General features: G+C 41.5%; 1 protein-coding gene across 2 annotated transcripts in view; it reads left to right on the forward strand.

The window, feature by feature from the left end:
* Positions 1–21,249, forward strand: part of AMN (amnion associated transmembrane protein) — a 71,038-nt gene extending 49,789 nt beyond the window's left edge. Inside the window, exons 6-12 of one of the 2 annotated variants that reach the window (XM_072116227.1) lie at positions 2,940–3,077; positions 3,178–3,286; positions 4,446–4,528; positions 4,656–4,842; positions 4,967–5,138; positions 15,698–15,821; positions 20,739–21,249. In XM_072116227.1, the coding sequence (XP_071972328.1) occupies positions 2,940–3,077; positions 3,178–3,286; positions 4,446–4,528; positions 4,656–4,842; positions 4,967–5,138; positions 15,698–15,821; positions 20,739–20,837 (912 nt within the window). In that variant the 3' untranslated portion in view covers positions 20,838–21,249. The remainder of the gene's footprint in view (positions 1–2,939; positions 3,078–3,177; positions 3,287–4,445; positions 4,529–4,655; positions 4,843–4,966; positions 5,139–15,697; positions 15,822–20,738) is intronic. The other variant, XM_072116228.1, reaches the window with a different exon arrangement.
* The last annotated feature ends 3,140 nt before the right edge of the window (positions 21,250–24,389 follow it).

Consider the following 24,389-nt stretch of genomic DNA (forward strand, 5'->3'; position numbering starts at 1 on the left):
TGTTTTCATACATTTAAAAAAATTAAAACCTCCTGTACAAAAAATTTTTTGGGGATTTTGCCATCTTCTGGCGCTAATAACTTTTTTATACTTTGGTGTACTGAGCTGTGAGTGGTGTCGTTTTTTGCGGATTTTGATGACGTTTACAATGTTATCAATTTTAGGACTGTACGACCTTGTGATCACTTTTTATAGAATTTTTTAATTTTTTTAAATGACAAAAAAAGTGCCATTTTCGAATTTGGGCGCGATTTTCCGTTACGGGATTAAACACAGTGAAAAACCGTTATCATATTTTGATAGATCGGGCATTTTCGGACGCGGCGATACCTAATGTGTTTATGATTTTTACTGTTTATTTATATTTATATCAGTTCTAGGGAAAGGGGGGTGATTTGAGTTTTTAGGGTTTTTTATTATAATTTTTTTTCTTTTAACTTTTTTTTATTTTTATTTTTAGTACTTTTCAGACTCCCTAGGGTACTTTAACCCTAGGGGGTCTGCACGATCCTATCATATACTGCCATACTACAGTATGGCAGTATATGGGGATTTTACTCCTCATACATTACAATGTGCTGATAGCACATTGTAATGCATGGGTTAACCAGAAGTAGCCTCGGGTCTTCGCGAGACCCGAGGTTACCATGGCGACGGATCGCCGCTCCCCGATGACGTCACGGGGAGCGGCGATCCCAGAAAAGATGGCGGCGCCCACGCGCCGCCATGCTTTTGAAGCCGCCGGCAGCATTGCCGGCGGCGATCGAGGTGAAAACACCCGCGATCGGTGCTAGCACCGATCGCGGGTGTTACCGGTAAGCCTTTGCTGCAATATGCAGCAAAGACTTACCGGCTATGGAGAGGGCTCAGCGCGTGAGCCCTCTCCATGCACCCGCGGCCGACCCGTGACGTGCTATTACGTCACGGGTCGTGAAAGGGTTAAAGGGTACCTGTCACCAGGAAGGTCATTTCTACATGATGACAGGTTCCAATAGCCTCTGGCATGTTGCTTTGTCGTACCTCTGAATCAAGGGCGTAACTAGGAGAGGCTGGGCCCCATAGCAGATTTCTGCATGTGGCCCCCCCCTTCCCCTTAAAAAAAATATATATTTAGGCTGCATTCATATAAACGTGTGCCCGCCCGGCTATAGCCTGGCACGCACACGTCTGGCGCGCTGGAAAGGAGGAGAGGGGATCACGGTTAACCCCTGCCCTCTCCATAGAGAATAGAGATGCATGGCCGTTCTTACAGCCAAGATAGGGCACGCTCTATTTGTTTTTCTCAAAACAAGAAAAATACAGCTAGTGATTAGTGATTATGAATGTGCTGCTTTATTTACAAATATTTGCACATGGTATATACGTGGAGTATTTTTGATGGATTCATTTCCTCGTCACTGAGCGTATGAGAACTTGCCTAGGGTGTCCTCATGTATATGGTAAACATGTGTATAGAGGACTCACCTCGTAGGTTTGTTTGTATGTCTCAAGAATCGCAGATGGGTCATCTATGTGGCTCCGTCGGGAGGTGTGGTAACAATGATTCACCCCAATGTAAGTGACTGTCTGAGAAGTCAATATAGGTAAGTCTCTTAATTGGAGAACTTCCCTGCAGTCGCACATTGACGTCAGGTCCGTATTCCTTAGCTTCAAAACTTTGAGGCGTGGTCTAGGATCTCGGCGCCATCTTGAGTTCATTGTTTCTATTACAGTACTTTTTAGGAAAATAAGACAAGTAGAAATGACAGGATTTGATCTATCAGCCAGGTTTACCTTAACCGATGTCCATGTGGGCTTGGGTTTAACTGACTCAATGGTCATAAGAAATCCCTACAATAGCCCTTATTTGGGACACAACTCTATCATGCCCTGTTAGCCTAGCTTTGGAACTGTGGTCCTATTTTACTGCAGTTCCAACTGGAACCTGACCCTGCAATAAATGTTCCTATTACAGACCTATTCAGCAGGCATAGTCAGGTAATAAGTTTACTTGCATCATAAAATGTCACAGGTAGGATATAGGTACCCTGTCATAAAGTCGTGTCACAGGAACATGACATGTGTGTGACATGTAGTGGCTGGTTAGCGCGGCCTAGCGCTAGTCGGTGGTCAGGGTGCTTGGTATAAGGGAACGGAGGCCTTGTCCACAGTCTGGCAGGTCTCCAGCAGGTGGTATGTGCAAGAAAATAGAAGACGAGGCTGAAGGTGTAAGTTTCTCCCCGGGGCAACCCCGGTGAGCAATCCCTGCTGATGGAGGATGGGGTGCCCTTGATGGTAGACAGCCTGGCACAGGGATCACTCAGAGGCAACATAGGTAAAGGATATAACTTACAGTCCTTTATTGTAGACTGGGCAATGGCCACAATTGCAGCAAACTTCAGCTGAATAGAGATGGCTGGTTGGATCTCGGTCCACAAGAGCACTCTCAGACTGGTAGGGTAGCTTCAGGCTGGAGGAAATAGTTGGCTGCTTCAGCAGCAGGTAGCATAGATTCCAGATCGTGGAGGTCTGTCTGCAAGGCCGGCGCCAGCACTAGGTAGGCCTGGGCAAGTGCCGAAGCCCAGAGCTGCTGAGGGGGCCTACATAAGGCTGTGCATATGGAATCCAGCCACAACCGCTATTCAGAACCCCAGCTTCCTCCTGCCATGAAAAAGGCTAGGCCCCGATGGGGGATGTTGTAGAGGGAGGATGCATTGCGGAGCACATGGCTTGTACCATATAAACTGCCCTCCGTTCTCCCGGTAGTCACCACATATGCAGGGAGGAAAAAAAATATTAAAAAGCACTGGAATTACTCAGCTGCACCACAAAGGCAGTAATTCAATCAACAGGTCAGAGGCTATTGGAACCTGTCTTTATTTAAAAATAACCCTCCTGATCACAGGTTCCTTTTAATCTATCATTTTTCAATACATGTCTTTTTTCCTCTCATTTGTCAGAAATTTACCAACAATGAAGACTTTTCACAATATCTTAAGTCGCCCTCTGGTAAGCTGCAATTCTCTGGATTGGCCCAACCTCAGATTACTAACTCCAGATGCCAGGACAGCACTGGGTGCTTATGCGGCAATGATGGGGTGAGGGCATGGTGTGTGAAACATACTGTACTGCTGAAAACACATAATCCGCTCACATGTTTACTCACAGGGAAAATTCCTCTTTGTGTTTTACTTCTAGATGTTCAGAGATATTTGCTCTGCACGTCTTCAGTATACTCGGAACAAGTGTCCAGAGGCCACCTGCGCTAATCCCCTGCAGCCTATAGGACATTGCTGTGCTATCTGTGGTAGGTGCACACAAAATACTGAACCCCCCCCCCCCACTTCCATCAACAGTACATCGCCTGTATTTCTTTATTCTGTTTTTGAGAAAGCTGGATGACAGATGTGTAATGGAGTTATGGGTTATTATACACTCTCCCCCCACAGCATTGGCTTTAAGATAATGGAATTAACACCTACCCACCAGACCAACTGTTTCCTCAACCCACCCCCCACCCCCCTCTGTGTATGGTCTGCCCCATGAATAGAAACCATTAATTGTAGTAGACCCTATGACTCCTAGTCCCTTAGATTATGCATAACTATACTTCAAAGCCAGCCAACTCATATATTTCAATTTATTGTCAATGCATCTGATATTCCGAGGGTGTCCAGCGCTATGGATTTTGATCACAGGAAGCCAACAAAATAGATATTAGGCAATTGGCTAAATATATTTTATAGTGGTGTTTGGTATGGCTTGAGTTATAAATTTATGTTGGGAAATATGCTAGGCATTTCTTCAGGAGACCTTTGGAAGAAGATATGACATGATTAGGAAATATCCCACCTTGTTCCAGGTGTAGCCCCGCCCCTCTCACACAACAAAGTGGTCGGATTTGTTGGTTGTTCTCCTCCGGGGATCTCTTTGCCAATCTACTTAGTAAGAGGTCTGCCTGTCTTTATGTTATGCCTCTTTATTTTTCTTTTTTGCTTTTATGTATGTATGTTTATTTCATCATTTTTGTAACCTATTAGCATTGTGCCTTTGCATATTAAATTTCCCTTTAATGAGTTTGTTCCATGTTGCTATATACGTTCCCATACCTTTGGAGAGGTGAATTACTGCTACACTGTGTTACCCTGTGATTGTCTGTGTGCTAGCATAGCTATAAGAAGTGTGTGTCCAGGTGGGAGAGGCTTTTTGTGCTAAACGTGAGGCTCTCTAGTGCCAATGCACCCTGAGATGTAACTCCATAGTGGAAGGTTCATCACAGAAGGTCCATGGAAGTCTAAGGGGAATACAAGGTAAACAAAAGTCCTTCCGTTTATCTTTCTGACACAGTTGTGCACCAGGCTTTATACCTCTGCAGACATAGGGGGCAAAATAGAAACTAAGTTTAACAAAGTGACACTTAAATTGATAAATAAATGATGTTATCTTTGTCGTTTGTTGCTTACCAGGCGTCATCATCTCCCTGGAGTATTCTTCTACATTCAATCTGGAGACATACAGAAGCCGCCTCCTTCACGCGTTCCTCAGTCTGGTAGGTTCCTCTACAATATTCATCTAGCTCTACCAGTACAAGAAAATTGTCCGCTCATGCTACAGTGGAAACAAGTAGAGGTATCACAAGGCTCATTTTATTTAGTGTATTGTTTTTTTAAATACAGATGAAATATTCTTCCATCAAGTTAGCGATTTCTAAAGTGCGCAGCTCATCTTCCATCTTCAGCGCAGTTCGCCTCAGCGAAGAACTAATAATCCAGATTGTACTGATTGATGGAAAGGAAGGGTCATTGGCGGGAAGCGATGCTCTGCAGCTCGGCAAAGACATCTTGGCTGATATTGAGACACATGGTATTGTATTTTGAATGAGTGTTTAACATGTCATTTAATGTATTAATATACAGAGATAGAGAGATAGTAATAAAAACCTGCCATCATTTTAATAATATAATATGTATTTGTTTCCCTGCTGCAGGAGAGACTTTTGGCATTACAAAAGCAGAGATGCAGTTTGCTACTGGGGGTGTTACAAGTCCCCATCAAAAACCCATGTCAGCTGGAGCCATTTCTGGAATTGTCATTGGCACCATTCTTGGGTTGTCGTTGATAGGCGTCTCCTATTTCCTTTACAGAATGGATTTCTGCAGGTAATTCAATCCTGCAGTGAATACAAGCACTGAATACTATATGGCCATGGATATTATCTAGATCGTTTGAAGAGGTTTGTTGTTACAACAATTGAGCTGTGTAGGCAGCCTAAATGATCATTGTTCTCTTCATCTACTGAAGATAATATGGGGTTAGTGACTTAGGACCCAAAATATTTCTTAATTGAAAAAAATGAATAGCTTATATACTGGAATCAGATGATACTAATGTTAAATGGGAGACATTCAAATCTATCCTGGTTCATTATACTTCTAAATTTATTCATATAGGTAAAAAGTAAACACAGGCTAGATTACACCCCGAGTGGCTTACAGTTACAGTTAAAAGGGCAATAAATTATTTAAAAAAAAGGACAAAAATGATCTTAAATACAAAATAAAAGTCAAGTGGCAAGTATAAATGCAATAAAATAGATCAAGGCAGGTTGAACCCCTATATACTGATAATGGGGCTATGGTAACTGGAGACCAAGAGAAGGCGGTGATAGATTTTATTTTTTTTTTAAACTCTGTTTAAACAATAGAAGTAAGAACTTCTGAGGTGCCAGTGTGGGTGATGCATTCTGTAATATACTAGACTGGCTAAATTTAGACATTATCCAATCTAAGCTCAATAAAAATCAATGTGTACAAGGCTCTGGACCAGATGGGTTATACCCCAGAATTTAATTCTGTTATTGCTGTACCACCGTCTAAAATCTTCAGGGATTCCGTAATGAAGGCGAATGTGGTGCCAATATTTAAAAAGAGCTCTAGAACTTTGTCAGGCAATTACAGGCCTGTAAGCTTAACTTCCATTGTGGGGAAAATATTGGAAGGGTTACAAAAAGACTTCATACAGGAGTATGTGAAACAATTTACACAATCAAGTTTTTGTATAGGTTTACGTTTCATTCAGATAGATAATAACTAAAAGCCTGCCTAATTAGAAACGTTTAAAATAGCAAAAATTTTTATTAATTATCAGTTTAAAAATATGCATTCACAATCTAGTCCCTTCCGGATGTGGGATCCAGATGATTTAGGCATTGGCCAATAAAAAGGACTTATATAAAGGGTCCATAGACGGGGTGGTCAGTATAGAGATAATCCCCGGCTAACGGGCTATTGACTTGGGGATCAAGTCTAAGCGGAACTAGTGTGATCTAGCTCCGCTTGACTGAATTAGAGGTGCTGATGTGTTTTGTCAGCCCTCAGGGAACGAGCAAAGTGCCCTACAATCCACTTTTATGAGTGCCAACTCTTTTAGTGCACTATAAAGGGTTAGAGCAATATGCCCTTCCTAACACCTAACGCGTTTCTGCATCATTTGTTGGATTAGATGCGTCCTCAGAGGTGCTAAGGTTATTTATTGTAGGTGTGTCCTTGTTTAGCTACACACCGATAGCATTTCCCACCCACAGCATTGTTGCAGCTATCAGCCAGGCTGTGAAGTGCCGGGCTTTTAAACTAAAGGCTCCGCCCACTAGGTTGGATGTGTGGAGTGGGCGGTGAGCCTCGCCCGAAGCTGATTGGACAAGATCAGCTTGCTGGCTACATGGGAGCCAGTGTCCCGCCTACCTTAGGTTACAGTCTACTCCCATCACACCATCAGGGGGCGTGCCCCGGACGGCGCGATAGCGGGGACGACCGCCGCCCATGGGGGCAGGGCAGTGGATTAGTGACCGCCCATCACAACGTGACGTCATCATCACGTGGACGTGTCATGTGACTGTCTAGTCATATGTGTTACTATAGAGATCTAATATCGCAGGATTGTCCGGTAAGGCAGATATTTCAGGAGGACGACATGAATGTATTAAATGGCAATCATGGCTATACGGGAATAGTATATATATACATCTGTTCGGCAAGATGAAATGTATGTGATAGTAATTCACTTTTAATCATTTGTTAAACATGACCAATGATGATCGTATAGTCACTAATGATCATATAGTCACTGGGAATATGAATGTTACCTATTGGGCTTATTAAATGAAGCAGGCATATGGTACGAAGTCATTGAGACCTCTAGGTTTAACAGTGTCCAGAGAGAATATCCACCTTGATTCCCTCTGGCAGACTACTTTATCATAGTCACCTCCCCTAGATAGGGGGTCCACTACTTCAATGCCCTGGAATTTAATGACCTCAGGGTGCCCTTGATGATGTTCCCATACATGTCTGGCAATTGGGGTATCTTGTTTGTTGATAATGTCCCTAATATGTTCACCGATTCTTGTTCGCAGCTCCCGGATCGTCTTACCCACATATTGGATGGAACAACAGCAGGTAAGTAGATAGATTACTCCGGTGCTTCTACATGATATAAATTTCTTAATTGGGAATATTTTGTTCGTCCTGGTGCTGCGGATATTATCTCCCTCTTGTATGTATTTGCAGTTTTGACATCTTTTGCATTTATACGTACCCTTTGGGGGCTTGGGGAGCCAGGTGGATTGTTGGATAGGGGTTAAATGACTATGCACTAGGCTATCATTTAAGTTTCTTCCCCTCCGGAATGTAATTGAGGGTTGGTCCCCACCAAGCTCCCAATATCGGGATCACGTCTCAAGATACCCCAGTATGTTTGTAGGGTTTCCCGGATCAGGTGATGTCCTGAATCAAATGATCCGATAATCCGAATTTGAGGATCTTCATCTTCCCGTGCCCTTGGATGTAATAACTCGTTCCGATTGGAGCATAATGCATGTTGGTATGCGTGCCTTAAGACTCCATCTGGGTAACCGCGTTGGCGGAATCTCTCGTGTAGATCCGCTGAGGATGATATAAAATCGGGAAGTGATGAGTTATTTCTTCTTGCCCTTAGGAACTGTCCTTTGGGAATGCCTTTAAGTAACGGTTTCGGATGATGGCTTTGCCAACGCAGTAAGTTGTTGGTTGCTGTTGGCTTCCTGTACATATGGGTAGTAATCATCCCTGTGTTGGATCTTCTGATGACTAGATCCAGAAAGACGATTTGGTCACTATGGAATTCTGAGGTGAAATAGAGCCCTATTTCGTTTACGTTGAGGGATGATACAAATTCCCTGTATTCATCCTCAGTACCTCTCCATAGGATCAATACATCGTCTATAAAGCGAATCCATAGGGCTATGTTTTGTCCCCATCTTTCCATGTTTTCGCTAAAGACTATCTCCTTCTCCCACCAGCCCAGGAAGAGGTTCGCGTATGTGGGAGCACAAGGGCTCCCCATAGCGACCCCCCTGAGCTGGTGGAAGAACTTGCCATCGAATACAAATGTATTGTTCTCGAGAACAAATTTTAGAAGATCCATAGTGAATTCATTATGTTTTTCACATTGTATGTCTCTTGTACTAAGGAACGATCGAACAGCTCGATAGCCCATTTCGTGCGGGATGGAGCTATATAGCGCCTCAACATCCAAGCTGGCCAGTTGTACGTCAGAATCCATTTGTAGGCCATCCAAACGTCTCAATACGTCCATCGTGTCCTTAATATAGGACGGTAATATAGTTACGAATGGACGCAGAATCTGATCAACGTATATGCTGATATTTTGGGTGACGCTGTTTATGCCACTCACAATTGGTCGGCCTTTTAAAGGACTGATGCCTTTATGGATTTTGGGAGTGCTATAGAATGTTGCAGTTGTTGGATGTTGGGGAAGCAAGAATTGGTGTTCTGTTTTGCTTATCAATCTGTCCCTCAGAGCGGTATTTAGGATCCCCTCCAGTTTCTTACGGAGATGTGATTTGGGATTTGTAGAGAGCACTTTGTAACAAGCTTTATCATTCAAGATTTTTTTACACATAATAGTGTATTGTTCTCTACTGAGGATGACTAAATTACCGCCTTTATCCGAAGGCTTTATTATAATAGAGTCATCCCTTTCCAGATCTTTTAATGCCCACCATTCGTCCCTGGATAGATTATGATTCGCTGCAATCGTATTTTGCTGCTTTTGTAGGTGGTCAGTTACCATTTTTAGAAACGTGTCTATAAGTGTGTTATCATTAATGGGTGGAAATTTCTTGGATTTGAGCTTTAAATTAGTAAATGGACCTTCTCCTGGTAGTTTATTTCCATCTTCTAGGAGACTCCCTAGAGTTCTCAGACACTCCAGGTCTGTTGTCTCTAGGCCTAGTTCTTGACACTGCCGTCTATCATGTTGTTGGAAGAACTTCTTCCATTTCAACTTTCTGCAGAATAAATTTAGGTCCTTAACCCAGGAAAAGAGGTCGAAGGATGGAGTTGGAACGAAAGATAGCCCCTTTGAAAGAACTCTTTTCTCGTTTTCTGTCAGGGGTCTGTGCGATAGATTTATTATTTGCATCTCATCTTTCGTATGTGAGTCCATCCTTCTCAATCGTCTTTCCGACCCCTGAGTTGATATTCCAGAGGTGGTGGGTCTTGGGATAAAAAACCCCCTCTGGCTCTCTGGGGTCCACCTCTGTCACTCCTTCCACCTCCTCTATTGGTCCCCCTACCCCTGCCCCTGTTGGATGTTCCTCCTCGCCTTCCCCTACCTCTAGATGTACCTTTCCCCGATGTGTCACTGTCAGAGTTGTCGTTTTCCGAGGATGTGATATCAATTTCAGACTCTGGTGTTTGATTACTGCTTTTCGAGTTCAGATCTAAAATGTTTCCCTCTCTAAAGTCCGCGGTATCTCTGCAGAATTGAAAATGTTTTCGTTCTTTAATCTGAGCTGTAAATCGCTCAATAGTATGCTGCAGTATTTGTTCTTTACGTTCAAATTCTGAACTTGTTGAGAACTTTTTTGTGTTCTCTATGTTCGTTTTTAAGAGCGTCTCAGAGGATATAAGGTGAGTCTTCTCTTCCTCCAACAATAGGTGCATAAAGCGGAGGGAGGACTCAATGGACTCTTTTTCCCACTTCTTTAATAGGGTGGGGGACCTAGTTCTAATTGATGGTAACAAATTTATTCTTAAGCCCCGTGGGACGATGTTATTTTTGAGATACGTTTCCAGGGTTAAGGACCTAAATTTATTCTGCAGAAAGTTGAAATGGAAGAAGTTCTTCCAACAACATGATAGACGGCAGTGTCAAGAACTAGGCCTAGAGACAACAGACCTGGAGTGTCTGAGAACTCTAGGGAGTCTCCTAGAAGATGGAAATAAACTACCAGGAGAAGGTCCATTTACTAATTTAAAGCTCAAATCCAAGAAATTTCCACCCATTAATGATAACACACTTATAGACACGTTTCTAAAAATGGTAACTGACCACCTACAAAAGCAGAAAAATACGATTGCAGCGAATCATAATCTATCCAGGGACGAATGGTGGGCATTAAAAGATCTGGAAAGGGATGACTCTATTATAATAAAGCCTTCGGATAAAGGCGGTAATTTAGTCATCCTCAGTAGAGAACAATACACTATTATGTGTAAAAAAATCTTGAATGATAAAGCTTGTTACAAAGTGCTCTCTACAAATCCCAAATCACATCTCCGTAAGAAACTGGAGGGGATCCTAAATACCGCTCTGAGGGACAGATTGATAAGCAAAACAGAACACCAATTCTTGCTTCCCCAACATCCAACAACTGCAACATTCTATAGCACTCCCAAAATCCATAAAGGCATCAGTCCTTTAAAAGGCCGACCAATTGTGAGTGGCATAAACAGCGTCACCCAAAATATCAGCATATACGTTGATCAGATTCTGCGTCCATTCGTAACTACATTACCGTCCTATATTAAGGACACGATGGACGTATTGAGACGTTTGGATGGCCTACAAATGGATTCTGACGTACAACTGGCCAGCTTGGATGTTGAGGCGCTATATAGCTCCATCCCGCACGAAATGGGCTATCGAGCTGTTCGATCGTTCCTTAGTACAAGAGACATACAATGTGAAAAACATAATGAATTCACTATGGATCTTCTAAAATTTGTTCTCGAGAACAATACATTTGTATTCGATGGCAAGTTCTTCCACCAGCTCAGGGGGGTCGCTATGGGGAGCCCTTGTGCTCCCACATACGCGAACCTCTTCCTGGGCTGGTGGGAGAAGGAGATAGTCTTTAGCGAAAACATGGAAAGATGGGGACAAAACATAGCCCTATGGATTCGCTTTATAGACGATGTATTGATCCTATGGAGAGGTACTGAGGATGAATACATGGAATTTGTATCATCCCTCAACGTAAACGAAATAGGGCTCTATTTCACCTCAGAATTCCATAGTGACCAAATCGTCTTTCTGGATCTAGTCATCAGAAGATCCAACACAGGGATGATTACTACCCATATGTACAGGAAGCCAACAGCAACCAACAACTTACTGCGTTGGCAAAGCCATCATCCGAAACCGTTACTTAAAGGCATTCCCAAAGGACAGTTCATAAGGGCAAGAAGAAATAACTCATCACTTCCCGATTTTATATCATCCTCAGCGGATCTACACGAGAGATTCCGCCAACGCGGTTACCCAGATGGAGTCTTAAGGCACGCATACCAACATGCATTATGCTCCAATCGGAACGAGTTATTACATCCAAGGGCACGGGAAGATGAAGATCCTCAAATTCGGATTATCGGATCATTTGATTCAGGACATCACCTGATCCGGGAAACCCTACAAACATACTGGGGTATCTTGAGACGTGATCCCGATATTGGGAGCTTGGTGGGGACCAACCCTCAATTACATTCCGGAGGGGAAGAAACTTAAATGATAGCCTAGTGCATAGTCATTTAACCCCTATCCAACAATCCACCTGGCTCCCCAAGCCCCCAAAGGGTACGTATAAATGCAAAAGATGTCAAAACTGCAAATACATACAAGAGGGAGATAATATCCGCAGCACCAGGACGAACAAAATATTCCCAATTAAGAAATTTATATCATGTAGAAGCACCGGAGTAATCTATCTACTTACCTGCTGTTGTTCCATCCAATATGTGGGTAAGACGATCCGGGAGCTGCGAACAAGAATCGGTGAACATATTAGGGACATTATCAACAAACAAGATACCCCAATTGCCAGACATGTATGGGAACATCATCAAGGGCACCCTGAGGTCATTAAATTCCAGGGCATTGAAGTAGTGGACCCCCTATCTAGGGGAGGTGACTATGATAAAGTAGTCTGCCAGAGGGAATCAAGGTGGATATTCTCTCTGGACACTGTTAAACCTAGAGGTCTCAATGACTTCGTACCATATGCCTGCTTCATTTAATAAGCCCAATAGGTAACATTCATATTCCCAGTGACTATATGATCATTAGTGACTATACGATCATCATTGGTCATGTTTAACAAATGATTAAAAGTGAATTACTATCACATACATTTCATCTTGCCGAACAGATGTATATATATACTATTCCCGTATAGCCATGATTGCCATTTAATACATTCATGTCGTCCTCCTGAAATATCTGCCTTACCGGACAATCCTGCGATATTAGATCTCTATAGTAACACATATGACTAGACAGTCACATGACACGTCCACGTGATGATGACGTCACGTTGTGATGGGCGGTCACTAATCCACTGCCCTGCCCCCATGGGCGGCGGTCGTCCCCGCTATCGCGCCGTCCGGGGCACGCCCCCTGATGGTGTGATGGGAGTAGACTGTAACCTAAGGTAGGCGGGACACTGGCTCCCATGTAGCCAGCAAGCTGATCTTGTCCAATCAGCTTCGGGCGAGGCTCACCGCCCACTCCACACATCCAACCTAGTGGGCGGAGCCTTTAGTTTAAAAGCCCGGCACTTCACAGCCTGGCTGATAGCTGCAACAATGCTGTGGGGGGGAAATGCTATCGGTGTGTAGCTAAACAAGGACACACCGACAATAAATAACCTTAGCACCTCTGAGGACGCATCTAATCCAACAAATGATGCAGAAACGCGTTAAGTGTTAGGAAGGGCATATTGCTCTAACCCTTTATAGTGCACTAAAAGAGTTGGCACTCATAAAAGTGGATTGTAGGGCACTTTGCTCGTTCCCTGAGGGCTGACAAAACACATCAGCACCTCTAATTCAGTCAAGCGGAGCTAGATCACACTAGTTCCGCTTAGACTTGATCCCCAAGTCAATAGCCCGTTAGCCGGGGATTATCTCTATACTGACCACCCCGTCTATGGACCCTTTATATAAGTCCTTTTTATTGGCCAATGCCTAAATCATCTGGATCCCACATCCGGAAGGGACTAGATTGTGAATGCATATTTTTAAACTGATAATTAATAAAAATTTTTGCTATTTTAAACGTTTCTAATTAGGCAGGCTTTTAGTTATTATACAGGAGTATGTGACATCAAATAGTATAATAAGTGACAGCCAGCATGGGTTTACTAAGAATAGAAGTTGTCAGACTAACCTGATCTGCTTCTATGAAGAGGTGAGAAGATGGCCGGATGGAGGAGCTGCTGTGGATATTGTGTTCTTGGACTTTGCAAAGGCATTTGACACTGTCCCTCATAGACGCCTGATGGTCGCCAGTTATAAGTGGTGTACCCCAGGGTTCTGTGCTTGGCCCACTTCTATTTAATATATTTATTAATGGTATAGAGGTAGGAATTAATAGCACTGTGTATATTTTTGCAGATGACACACATGTGGATAAATGTAAGGTTATGCACATGGGGGCTAGTAATCCACAGGCAACATATGTCCTTGTGGGAGTAAATCTGGGAGAGTCCCTTGTTGAGAAGTACCTGAGCATTCTAGTAGATAATAAGTTAAATAACAGCATACAATGTCAATCAGCTGCCTCTAAAGCCAGCAAGAAGTTGCCATGTATCAGAAGTGGTATGGACATTCCGGATAGGAATGTAATATTACCACTGTACAAGGCATTGGTTTGGCCTCACCTGGAATATGCAGTCTAGTTTTGGGCTCCAGTCCATAAAAAGGATGCCCTGGAGCTGGAGAGGGTTCAACATAGAGCCACAAAAATGATAGGGGTGTAGAGGTTCTCAGTTATGAGGAAAATTAAAACAACAAGATTTATTTAGTCTTGAAAAGAGACGACTAAGAGGGGACATGATTAATTTAGATAAATATATGAATGGTCCATACAAAAAGGATGGTGGAAAGTTGTTCCAGGTTAAATTTAATCAAAAGACAAGGGGGCACTGTCTCCATCTTGAGAAAACAAGGTGTAATCACTAAAGGCATCAGGGCTGATTTACTATGAGAACTGTCAATCTATGGAATAGATAAATGTTTTTTAACATTTTAAACTATGTAACTATGGAAGGCACATTCTAAATGGCTGTTGTTGCAATGAACTTAATATAATAATTTAAGGTGTTTTATGGGCCTTCAGTGCATTATTCAAATTGAAGATACAAGGTTGGTAATTGGTATGAAATTGGACCCTGTACAGTTCAGCTATTCTGGCTGCTTCATTGGAACCAGTGGCAGAACTAAAGAGATTGCATTCGGGCCAATAAGTTTGTGCCTTCTTTCAACTTGAGCTTTTTAAATCCGTCAACCTTACTTTGCACACTAACATGTATAACTACAATCTGCTAGTCATGTCCCTCTTTCCTTTTGGAGATTATAAAACATATAATGTCAGAAGTAGCAGTAGTTTAATATAAAGTCATGTAACTGAGGCTATAGAGAAATATGCAGTTGTAAGGATTTACAGTATTCTCCTCTTATTCCATTCCCATTACATACAGAGAAGACATCACTGGATGTATCTGGACTCTAATCAGTTCCTACGGTTAACAGCAGGTTTACTTACAACATTATAGAGGTGTTTACCATGCGTAGATTAGTATCACTGTATCTAAGATGCCATTATATAGGCATCCACTTTACACTGAGCTGAGTCTCTGTAGCTGAGCTGCCTTGTTGGAAGAGAAGTATTATTAAAATGTTTCCAAAAAAGTGTTGTTGGTATAGGGGGAAATATCTTTTGGACCAAGTCCTTACCGTTTTAAGGCCCTGCAAATGAGCTTCGCTGGTCGTGCATCATCAATGTGTCTTACTAACCTAAAGGTACTGACGGACATGAGGAAACTTAATGATAAACCTTTACCCTGGGGCCCATGAGTCTTCAACTATGCCGCTGACTGGAACCTTAAAAAAAAAGGAGATGGAAGAAGGCGGCGCCATGGAGCTGCAAGTTCTTCAGCATGGCAGTTATACAATAGATGGATCTTTTTGCTTCTTTCTTGATCTAGAGTATAGGTTCTGGTGCCAGGTGTCAGCCACAACAGCAGATAGAATGTGGGACATTTAGTGGTAACATAATGAGCTTTCATTACCTTGCAGAAATACTTAGAATTAAAGATTCTAACTGCCTGTAGCCACCACTAGAGGGGGCTGTGAGGTAATACTTTTTATATAATTTTAAAGCATGCTGAATGTTTTTTTTTTTTTTTTACTCTTTCCATGGAGACAATTTGGATACCTGGCTCCCACTAACATATATTAGGAAATGTAACTCAGTAAAACAATATGGTGCTAGGTATTCAGTAACACAATCATCTAGATCCTGCAGTTTTCTATTTCCAGGCTTGTTGTGAAAAGTTGGAAACTTCTTGAAGTAATACATATTCTCTTTCCTCTTCCAGGTTGCAGGACTTTCAGTTTTTCCATTACTGGAGAAATGGATCTAGAATGAGAGATACAGCTTCCACAATGGATCACAGGGGATTTGAAAATCCGATATTTGAGCCATCAGAAGTAAGCAACCAAGTAAGAAAATACAGAACTTGTCGTTTCACAGATCTCAGCAGCATCCCAGAATCGTCTTTATTACATTCTATAACTCTGCATAAGTACAGGAGGCATCATCCTGCACTCCAATATACAACTACAATTTTATAGAAAACATAACCATAACAAATATTAATGAAACATATACTAAGAAATAGAATTAATAATAAACTTAACTGTAAATAACAAAATAAACCACATCCTACTGCTACTAATGACATTTCCACCACATGCAACTTGGCCACTAGGGACCATTAGGCAGCCTGTGCCTTTTATCTCTGGCAACCTGGTCTCTTGCAAAAATAAAACACCAGTTTTAACCCTTTAATGACCAGAAACTGCTGCGGTCAGTGATGGCTTAGATTGCAGCAGTTAACCTGTTAGTTGCCATGGTCAAAACCAACTACAGCACCTAAGGGTGCTGCATATGGGCGCCCCCGTGACATCAACAGTGTTTCAAAAGGTTGTATGGTTGTTAAAATGGTAGAAATGAAACAATGGCACCTTACACAGTTTTGCACACTGTATAAAAAAAAAAGTTATGAATATGGTGACACAAGGCATTTTAAAACATTTTTGCAAGGTTTTTTTTAAAGATATTACGATACAATTAAACTATATAATTTGACACATCTATGAATGTACTGACCCAAAGAATAATGGAGAGGGGTCATCTTGACTGCACATTAAACCCGTAAAAAATGCCAATCAGAATTTGGTCTGTGTGTGTTTTTTTTTTTTGCTAATTCCACCACATTTGGAATTGTTTTCCAGCTTCCCAGTACATGGTACCGAATATTCAATGGTGCCACTAGAAAGTACAATTTGTCTTGCAGATAACAATCCTTAAATAGCTTTGTAAATGGAAAAATCAACAAGATAAGGCTTGCTGAAGAGTTAAAAACAGAAACGCAAAAAAACAAATAAAAAGCAGGGCCTTGATACAGAAATGTCCATGACTCCATCTTTACCTCAGTATCAGATATAACAATTTTTTTCACCACCAGTCTTCCTATCTAAGGACTCTACCTCTCCCACAGGAGTTACAGGCCCTCAGCATTTGTGATATCACTCAGGGCTGGTCAAAGGGATGCACGTTCAATCTTACTTAGATACCTAGACCAAGGTGGGAGAGGATGGCTTACACTTATTCTCTAGCCAATTTTTTTCTATCCTCATCCACAATTTTATCAATAATGAAGATGAAGAACCACCTCTTCTTTCTCCACTCTTCTGACTTCCTCATTCAGATTCTAGTCCCCCAAGGTCTCAGCAACCAACACACACATCACCCCAGCTGTCTGGACCTCACTGTGCTGCCTGAGACTTTTACCGCTGGTTGTCCATGGCCACTCTGAGCTTTTCACTCCCTCACGACCTCCCACTTAAACCCTATGGCTCAGAAAAAAAGAGCAAGGGCAGCAAATGAATCGGTGACTTAGGTATTCACCGTGGTGACACCTTATCCCCCTCACATAGAGCACTAATATCTATACGTAACAGTTGGCTCTAAAGGGTGCAGGTCACAATGTACATGGTAGAGCTTTCCTTGGCAGAAAATCAGGATTTGGTTCCTCCCTGGGAAAGTCAAGGAAGAGATGTGGGTTAGGCAACCTGCACATGATTTTCGTTTCTATGTCCACAATCTACGGCTGTCATGGCTGTAGTGGGTCATGTGTAATCTGCGTTTTCCACGAAGCCAGTGACTGAGCTAGGCCAGCCCATTAAAGTCATGGGATTGTAGCCCAGCAACCAACCACAAAACCGTCCATAAAGCCTAGTACAACCAGGTGCAATCTGTTTTTTTCAAAGCCCCATTGACTTCTTTGGGACTGTGTGAGCCTCAAACACAGATTAGAATAGCACATGCTCTGATTTTTTCCTCAGGCTCAGACACAAATCCTCAACAGCCCTAAAGCAATACATGGAGCTGCAAAAGCCACAACAAAAGCGTCCATAACACCCGAGGTGAAAACGATTGCATGCAGGAGGACTTACTGTAAACGCTTGATACTGCCAAACACATCACTTTCTACTTGGTACTCTCAATAAAAATCAGAGTATTGCTCGCTAAAGTCCAAATTTGTATAAAAAGTAAAACAGGCTTTAAAAAATTTCGAAAACATTAAAAAAAATTTAATAAAAAAATAAAATAAAGTTAAAGTCTCATAAATGACATGATAAAACATAAAATACAAATACACAACCCCCCCCCATAACAATCTGCATAATAAGACCATCATTATTGGACTTGCACGGTGAACAAAAATACCTTTAAAAAATGCTCTAAAGAGTGATCCAAAAATGTTACACGCCCCAAAATAAGACCCTTAACCAGCTTTGTCAGCTCAAAAATAAAAAAAGTTATTTTCTCCAAATTAGTTCTTATTCAGTAAAATTGGGAAAAAATAAAAAGCTATATAAAAGAGGAATTTTCAGGATCGCAGTGAGTCATAGAATAAAAATAACATTATTTTTATGGTATGGTGAACTGCAAAAAACCAAAATCAAATCTTGATCTTCATTTCTTCCACCAAGAAAGTTAATAAAATCTTAATTAGTGATAGATGTCCCAAATGTACTTGAAATTTGCATTTTTTGTGGAAAAAAATAAGCCCCCATAAAAAAATTATAGCCTGCACAATGTGACAATGCAAATCTGCACTGAATGGCGCTCCTTCCATTCTATGCCATCAGCAAATTCAAGACAAATTGGGTATCTTTGTTGAAGTTTTCAGTCATTTAATCCATTGTGAAAGTCATTTTTGGGCCAAAATAAATGTATTGCCACACCTCCAGTTTGTTTTAACCCTTATTAAAAAAAAAAAAAACTAAAGGGTTCACAAACTTCTTAAAAGTGGTTTTTCATACATTGTGGGGGGGGGGGGGAGGTGTGAGGAGGTGTTGGGGGGTAGATTCCATGATGGGAAATTTATGGAGTTTTACTATTATTTAGACAGCTCAGCCACTTGAAAGTTGAGCAGGTGCCTCTAAATATAGGTTTTGCCAATTTTACAAAAAATTTAAAAATTGGCCCCAAATTCTAGAACATTCTAGAAAAATAAGTGGAAGCTTTAAAAGGACCTGTCACCCTCAAAAACGGCACTAGGAACTTCTTACTATAGTAATCCTGGTGGGATTACGGGCAATGACAACCGCTTCAGTCACTGCTGGCCTATGGAGTGGGCGGGGCAGTCCGGGGAAGAGGCAGCGCCTCTTCATGAATACGTTTCGCTTCTAGTGTACAGCGCAGCAGTGTTTGTTAGCGTTATCTGAGGTTTCCGATAACACTAGCAGTGTAACATTGCTGCATTTGTTTTAGCACTAGTTCCGTTTTTAAGGGTGACAGGTCCTCTTTAAAGGGGGCATTCCTAGTGACCAGGTAACTATGGATACAGTGTTGGTACTTTTCAACAATGCTAATAGGTTAAGAATTAATGACTAGCTTAGTCATCTGATGTTGCATATGTTGTTTCCATCTTATTACTGCTGAGTCTTTAGGCATATTCATTGCTATTATGCTCTGTACTGATCATGTTTTTCATATGCTAATGCACTCAGCAGTATGCATTTTTTCTGTATTCCATGGTGCCTGGTCTATATGATTTTATGATTTTCTGTCTCCTGTACCCAGTTTTCCTTTTAATACTCTATATATGGTTTTAACCAACAATATTGTAATTAATAAACTTTTTGTACTTTCTTTATATAATTGCATTTGACTCCTTATTCATTTCCCCTCTTCCTCCATTTTGATTTATACCTCTTTAAAGGGGATCTACCACCAGGATGAAGGACTGTATGCCTGGGACACCAGGCACTATAGGTGTTAGTGGAGCCTGGAGCTTCTCAGGCTCATTAGCATACAGTCCTTCATCCTGATGATGGATGTCATTTAAGAAGCCATGCCGATGTAAAGCAGACATTTGGGAAATGGGAGTTATGAATTAATTTTAGTAGTTTGACTATCTGCTTGAAAAGTAGAGAATTTTGAAAATGGAGAATCTTTCAGAAAACTCTAAATCCCCTGAATATGTTAAGGCGTTCCAAAGTTATAACCACTTACTGTGACACATGGATGAAAAATGGGTCTGTGTCCTGGAGGCCAAAAGCGCCCTGAAGGGGTTAATTAAAGGACACCTGTCATCAGGTCTGTGTCACTTGTCCTGTCACCTCTACTTGTTGGAGCAGCTCACAAGGATCCCATCCCAGCCTTTATCTAGTCATTTCATACATTATTCATTGTAAAATCATCTTTTCTTTATTATGTAAATGAGGCTGGTAACATGGTCACAGGCAGTGATGTCACCCCTGTTACCCCTCCCCTCTCCTCCCCCTGCTCATGTCTGTGTGTAGTGTATAGTAAAGCATTGCTAGTGTGTGTGCTGTATCTGCTGACATGCTGCATCCTCCCATACATATGTGCGAGACACAGACATCAGCTACACAAGTACCTGACATGTTCTGCTATAACATGGCTGCCTGGAGCTGTTGTATCTCTCCTATACACACACAAGCTGCAGGGGGCGCCAGCACCAGGAAGCACATCATTATACAGCCTCACATCATTATACAGGCTGTCAGTCAAGCACTGGGGGTGTGGCTCCCACTCATGAATAAGCCTGATAGCTTGAATATGCTAATGACTCATAGGACATTTCACAGGTCATTTGCATACAGCTTTAGGACCTCATTGCTTAGGTTTACAGGCATGTAGAGGGACAATGAAGGGATAGAGGCAATGCTCTCTAATGGCAGTTTATGAAAATATATTTAGTTTAGGGGGTTATTTTGCCTGACGGGTTCTCTTTAAGTTTTAGCTTGATAACCTCTCTTTAAATACCTTACAATGCTTGTGGAACATGGACTGAAGTTCAGTTTTTCTATTCTGTGTAGGCTGCAGATTCAGGAGAAAGCGACTGGAAGCAAATCACACAGCCGGAAAGTGGATTTCAATTGTCCAACCCTGTATTTGATTCCAACTTTGATGTATAAGGTATTTTACATTATCAACTAAGGCTTAAAAGTAAAACTGTGGATTGTGGATACTGTGTACAGTAAAAATCCCCTTTAATATAAAGTGAACTGCATTTCCATATTTCACTTCTAAGCAATAAATCTGATCACTACTGACCGATTCTTGCGATATGTGGCCATGTCAGGCAGTGTGAACCATCACAAGAACCAGCTGCTGCCGGTAATATAGATCCATACAAGGTTTCTCTGATTGGTTCTCAGTGCAAGTGATCATATCAGAACCTTAAGTTAATAAAAGGCGTTGTACATTTTTATTATGGCACCATTTATATTGCTACATTAATACCTAATAGAGATGATTATATTTCATGTCATACTGTGTGCTGTGCCCAGCAGAAGCTCTTTTAATAAATTGTCACATTAAGATGTTCCTCCTCTTTCTAATGGTATAACTTATTACGGGATGATCATTAGATGTCGTGCTGGCCATCCAATAGCAGAAAACATGGGAGACACTGAGCGCAGTACAAGACCATTGAATGACTTCCACAATAATACTGTTCACATCTTAATTCACTTCCTTTGCATCAAGAAGCAACTCTGCCTCAACCCAAAGTCCCATAAGAGCTCATTCAGGTGGCAGAAAGTCTGTGCCAATATTAACCCCTTAACCCCTTAAGGACGCAGGGTATTTTTGCTAATTTCTCGCTCTCCATCTTCAAAAATCCATAACTTTTTCATTTTTCTGTGTACAGAGCTGTGTGAGGGCTTATTTTGTGCGTAACAAATTTTACTTTCCCATTATGTTATTTATTATTCCATGCCATGTAGTGGGAAGCCGCAAAAAAATTCCAAATGTGGAAAAATTGAAAAAAACTGCATGTGCGTCATGTTCTTGTGGGCTCAGTTTTTACGACTTTCACTCTTCGCTCCAAATAACACGCCTACTTTATTCTTTGGTTCGGTGCGATCGCGGTGATACCAAATTTATATAGGTTTTATTGCGTTTTAATACATTTTCAAAAATTAAACGAATGTGTACAAAAAAGAAAAAAATTTTTTTGCCATCTTCTGACGCTAATAACTTTTTCATACTTTGGCGCATGGAGCTGTGTGAAGTGTCATTTTTTGCGAAATGAGCCGACGTTCTCATTGCTACCAATTTGAGGACTGTGCGACATTTGGATCATTTTTTATTAAATTTTTTATGTCATCTAAAAAGGTGTAAAAGTCGCGTTTTGGACATTTGGGCGCCATTTGCCGTTCCGGAGGTCACCGCCGTCAATAACCGTTTTTATATTTTGATAGATCGGGCATTTTGGGACGCGGCGATACCTAATGTGTCTGTGATTTTTACTATTTATTATATTTTATATCAGTTCTAGGGAAAGGGGGGTGATTTGAACTTTTAATATTTTATTATTTTTTTACATTTTTTAAACTTTTTTTTTTCTTTTTTTTCCCACTATTTCTAAGACCATCTAGGGTACATTAACCCTAGATGGTCTGATTGCTCCTGCCATATACTGCAATACTACTGTATTGCAGTATATGGCATTTCTGCTCACTATACATTACAATGAGCCACAGGCTCATTGTAATGAATATGCAGAAGCCATGTATCCTCGGGTCAAACGAAGACCCGATGTTACCATGGCAACCGATCGCCGCCCCCCGATGACGGTTCGGGGGAGCGGCGATTGGAGGTAAGATGGCGGCGCCCATGCGCCGCCAAATTTAAAGTGCCGCCGGCGACTTTGCCGGCGGCAAAGAAAAGGTTAACACCCGCGATTGGTGCAAGCACCGACCGCAGGTGATAGCGATGGGTCTTTGCTGCGATATGCAGCAAAGCCCATCTCTGTATGAAGAAGGCTCAGCCCGTGAGCCTTCTTCATACACCCTTCATAGCTCCGTGGCGGATATATCCGTCACGGAGCGTGAAGGGGTTAAGGACGCAGGGTATTTTCGCTCATTTCTCGCTCTCCATCTTCAAAAATCCATAACGTTTTCATTTTTCTGTGTACAGAGCTGTGTAATTTTGTGCGTAACAAATTTTACTTTCCAATGATGTTATTTATTATTCCCTGACATGTAGAGGGAAGCGGGAAAAAAATTCCAAATGTGGAAAAATGTAAAAAAAAACGTGTGTGCGTCAGGTTCTTGTGGGCTCAGTTTTTACGACTTTCACTCTGTGCTCCAAATAACACCTCTACTTTATTCTTTGGTGATACCAAATTTATCCGGGTTTTATTGGGTTTTAATACATTTTCAAAAATTAAACGAATGTGTACAAAAAAGAAAAGAAAATTTTTGCCATCTTCTGACGCTAATAACTTTTTCATACTTTTTTGCGAAATGAGCAGACGTTTTCATTACTACCATGTTGAGGACCGTGCAACATTTTGATCACTTTGCATTACATTTTTTTATGCCATGTAAAAAGGTGTAAAAGTGGCGTTTAGGACATTTGGGCGCCATTTCCCGTCTCGGAGGTCACAGACGGCCATAACCGGTTTTATATTTAGATAGATCGGGCATTTTGGGACGCGGCGATACCTAATGTGTTTGTAATTTTTACTGTTTATTATGTTTTAATATTTTATAAATTTTTTACATTTTTTTGTAAACTTTTTTTTTCACTATTTCTTAGACCATCTAGGGTACATTAACGCTAGATGGTCTGCACACTATACATTACAATGAGCCACTGGCTCATTGTAATGAATAGGCAGAAGCCATTCAGCCTTTGGTCAGACGAAGACCCGAGGCCGTCATGGCAACCGATCAGCGCCCCCCGATGACGTTCGGGGGAGCGACGATCGCAGGTAAGATGGCGGCGCCCATGCCCAAACAACAGGTTAACACCAGCGATCTGTGCAAGCACCGACCGCGGATGTTAGAGATGGGCTTTTGCTGGGATATGCAGCAAAGCCCATCTCTGTATGAAGAGAGCTCAGCCCGTGACGGAGCTTGAAGGGGTTAAGCTCATTTTGATTTAATCTGGAGACTGTTCGTTTAGTTTTCCAAAGCTATATGTTGTTTATTGCCAAATATTACTATATTTGGAGTTAGAAAATCTACACCAAACTCTGAAGATTGAACACTCCTTAAGAGGAAACCTGTCACCACATTTTCACAAACAAAGCTAGTGACATACAGGTCACATGTCTCTTAGCCTCCTAATATTAGAAATCTGTACACCATGCATACATCTGATCACATGAAATCACAACAGCATCAATGACTTTCTACTTCTCCCCATCCTACATGGAGGCTACACCGATTTCATGTGATCAAATACATACATGGGTTAGACATTGCAGATACAACAGGACCTTTGATGATATCATCCCATTCACATAACTAAGTGCCCAATGATGTAACAGCTCTCCATACAGCAGAATATCACAGCCTCTCAATCAGGAACAAGGAGGCTGGGCAATGAAAGCCATGGAAAGGAATTTAGGGATAAAGGCAATGTTTTTTAATCATAGTTTTTAATGAAGCATTTATTTTCGGTGGGTTAATTTGCATGATAGGTTCTATTTAAATGAGCCTCATTTCAGAAAA

The sequence above is a fragment of the Engystomops pustulosus genome, chromosome 7 (assembly GCF_040894005.1).
Source record: "Engystomops pustulosus chromosome 7, aEngPut4.maternal, whole genome shotgun sequence".
In the NCBI taxonomy this organism is placed as follows: Eukaryota; Metazoa; Chordata; class Amphibia; order Anura; family Leptodactylidae; genus Engystomops; species Engystomops pustulosus.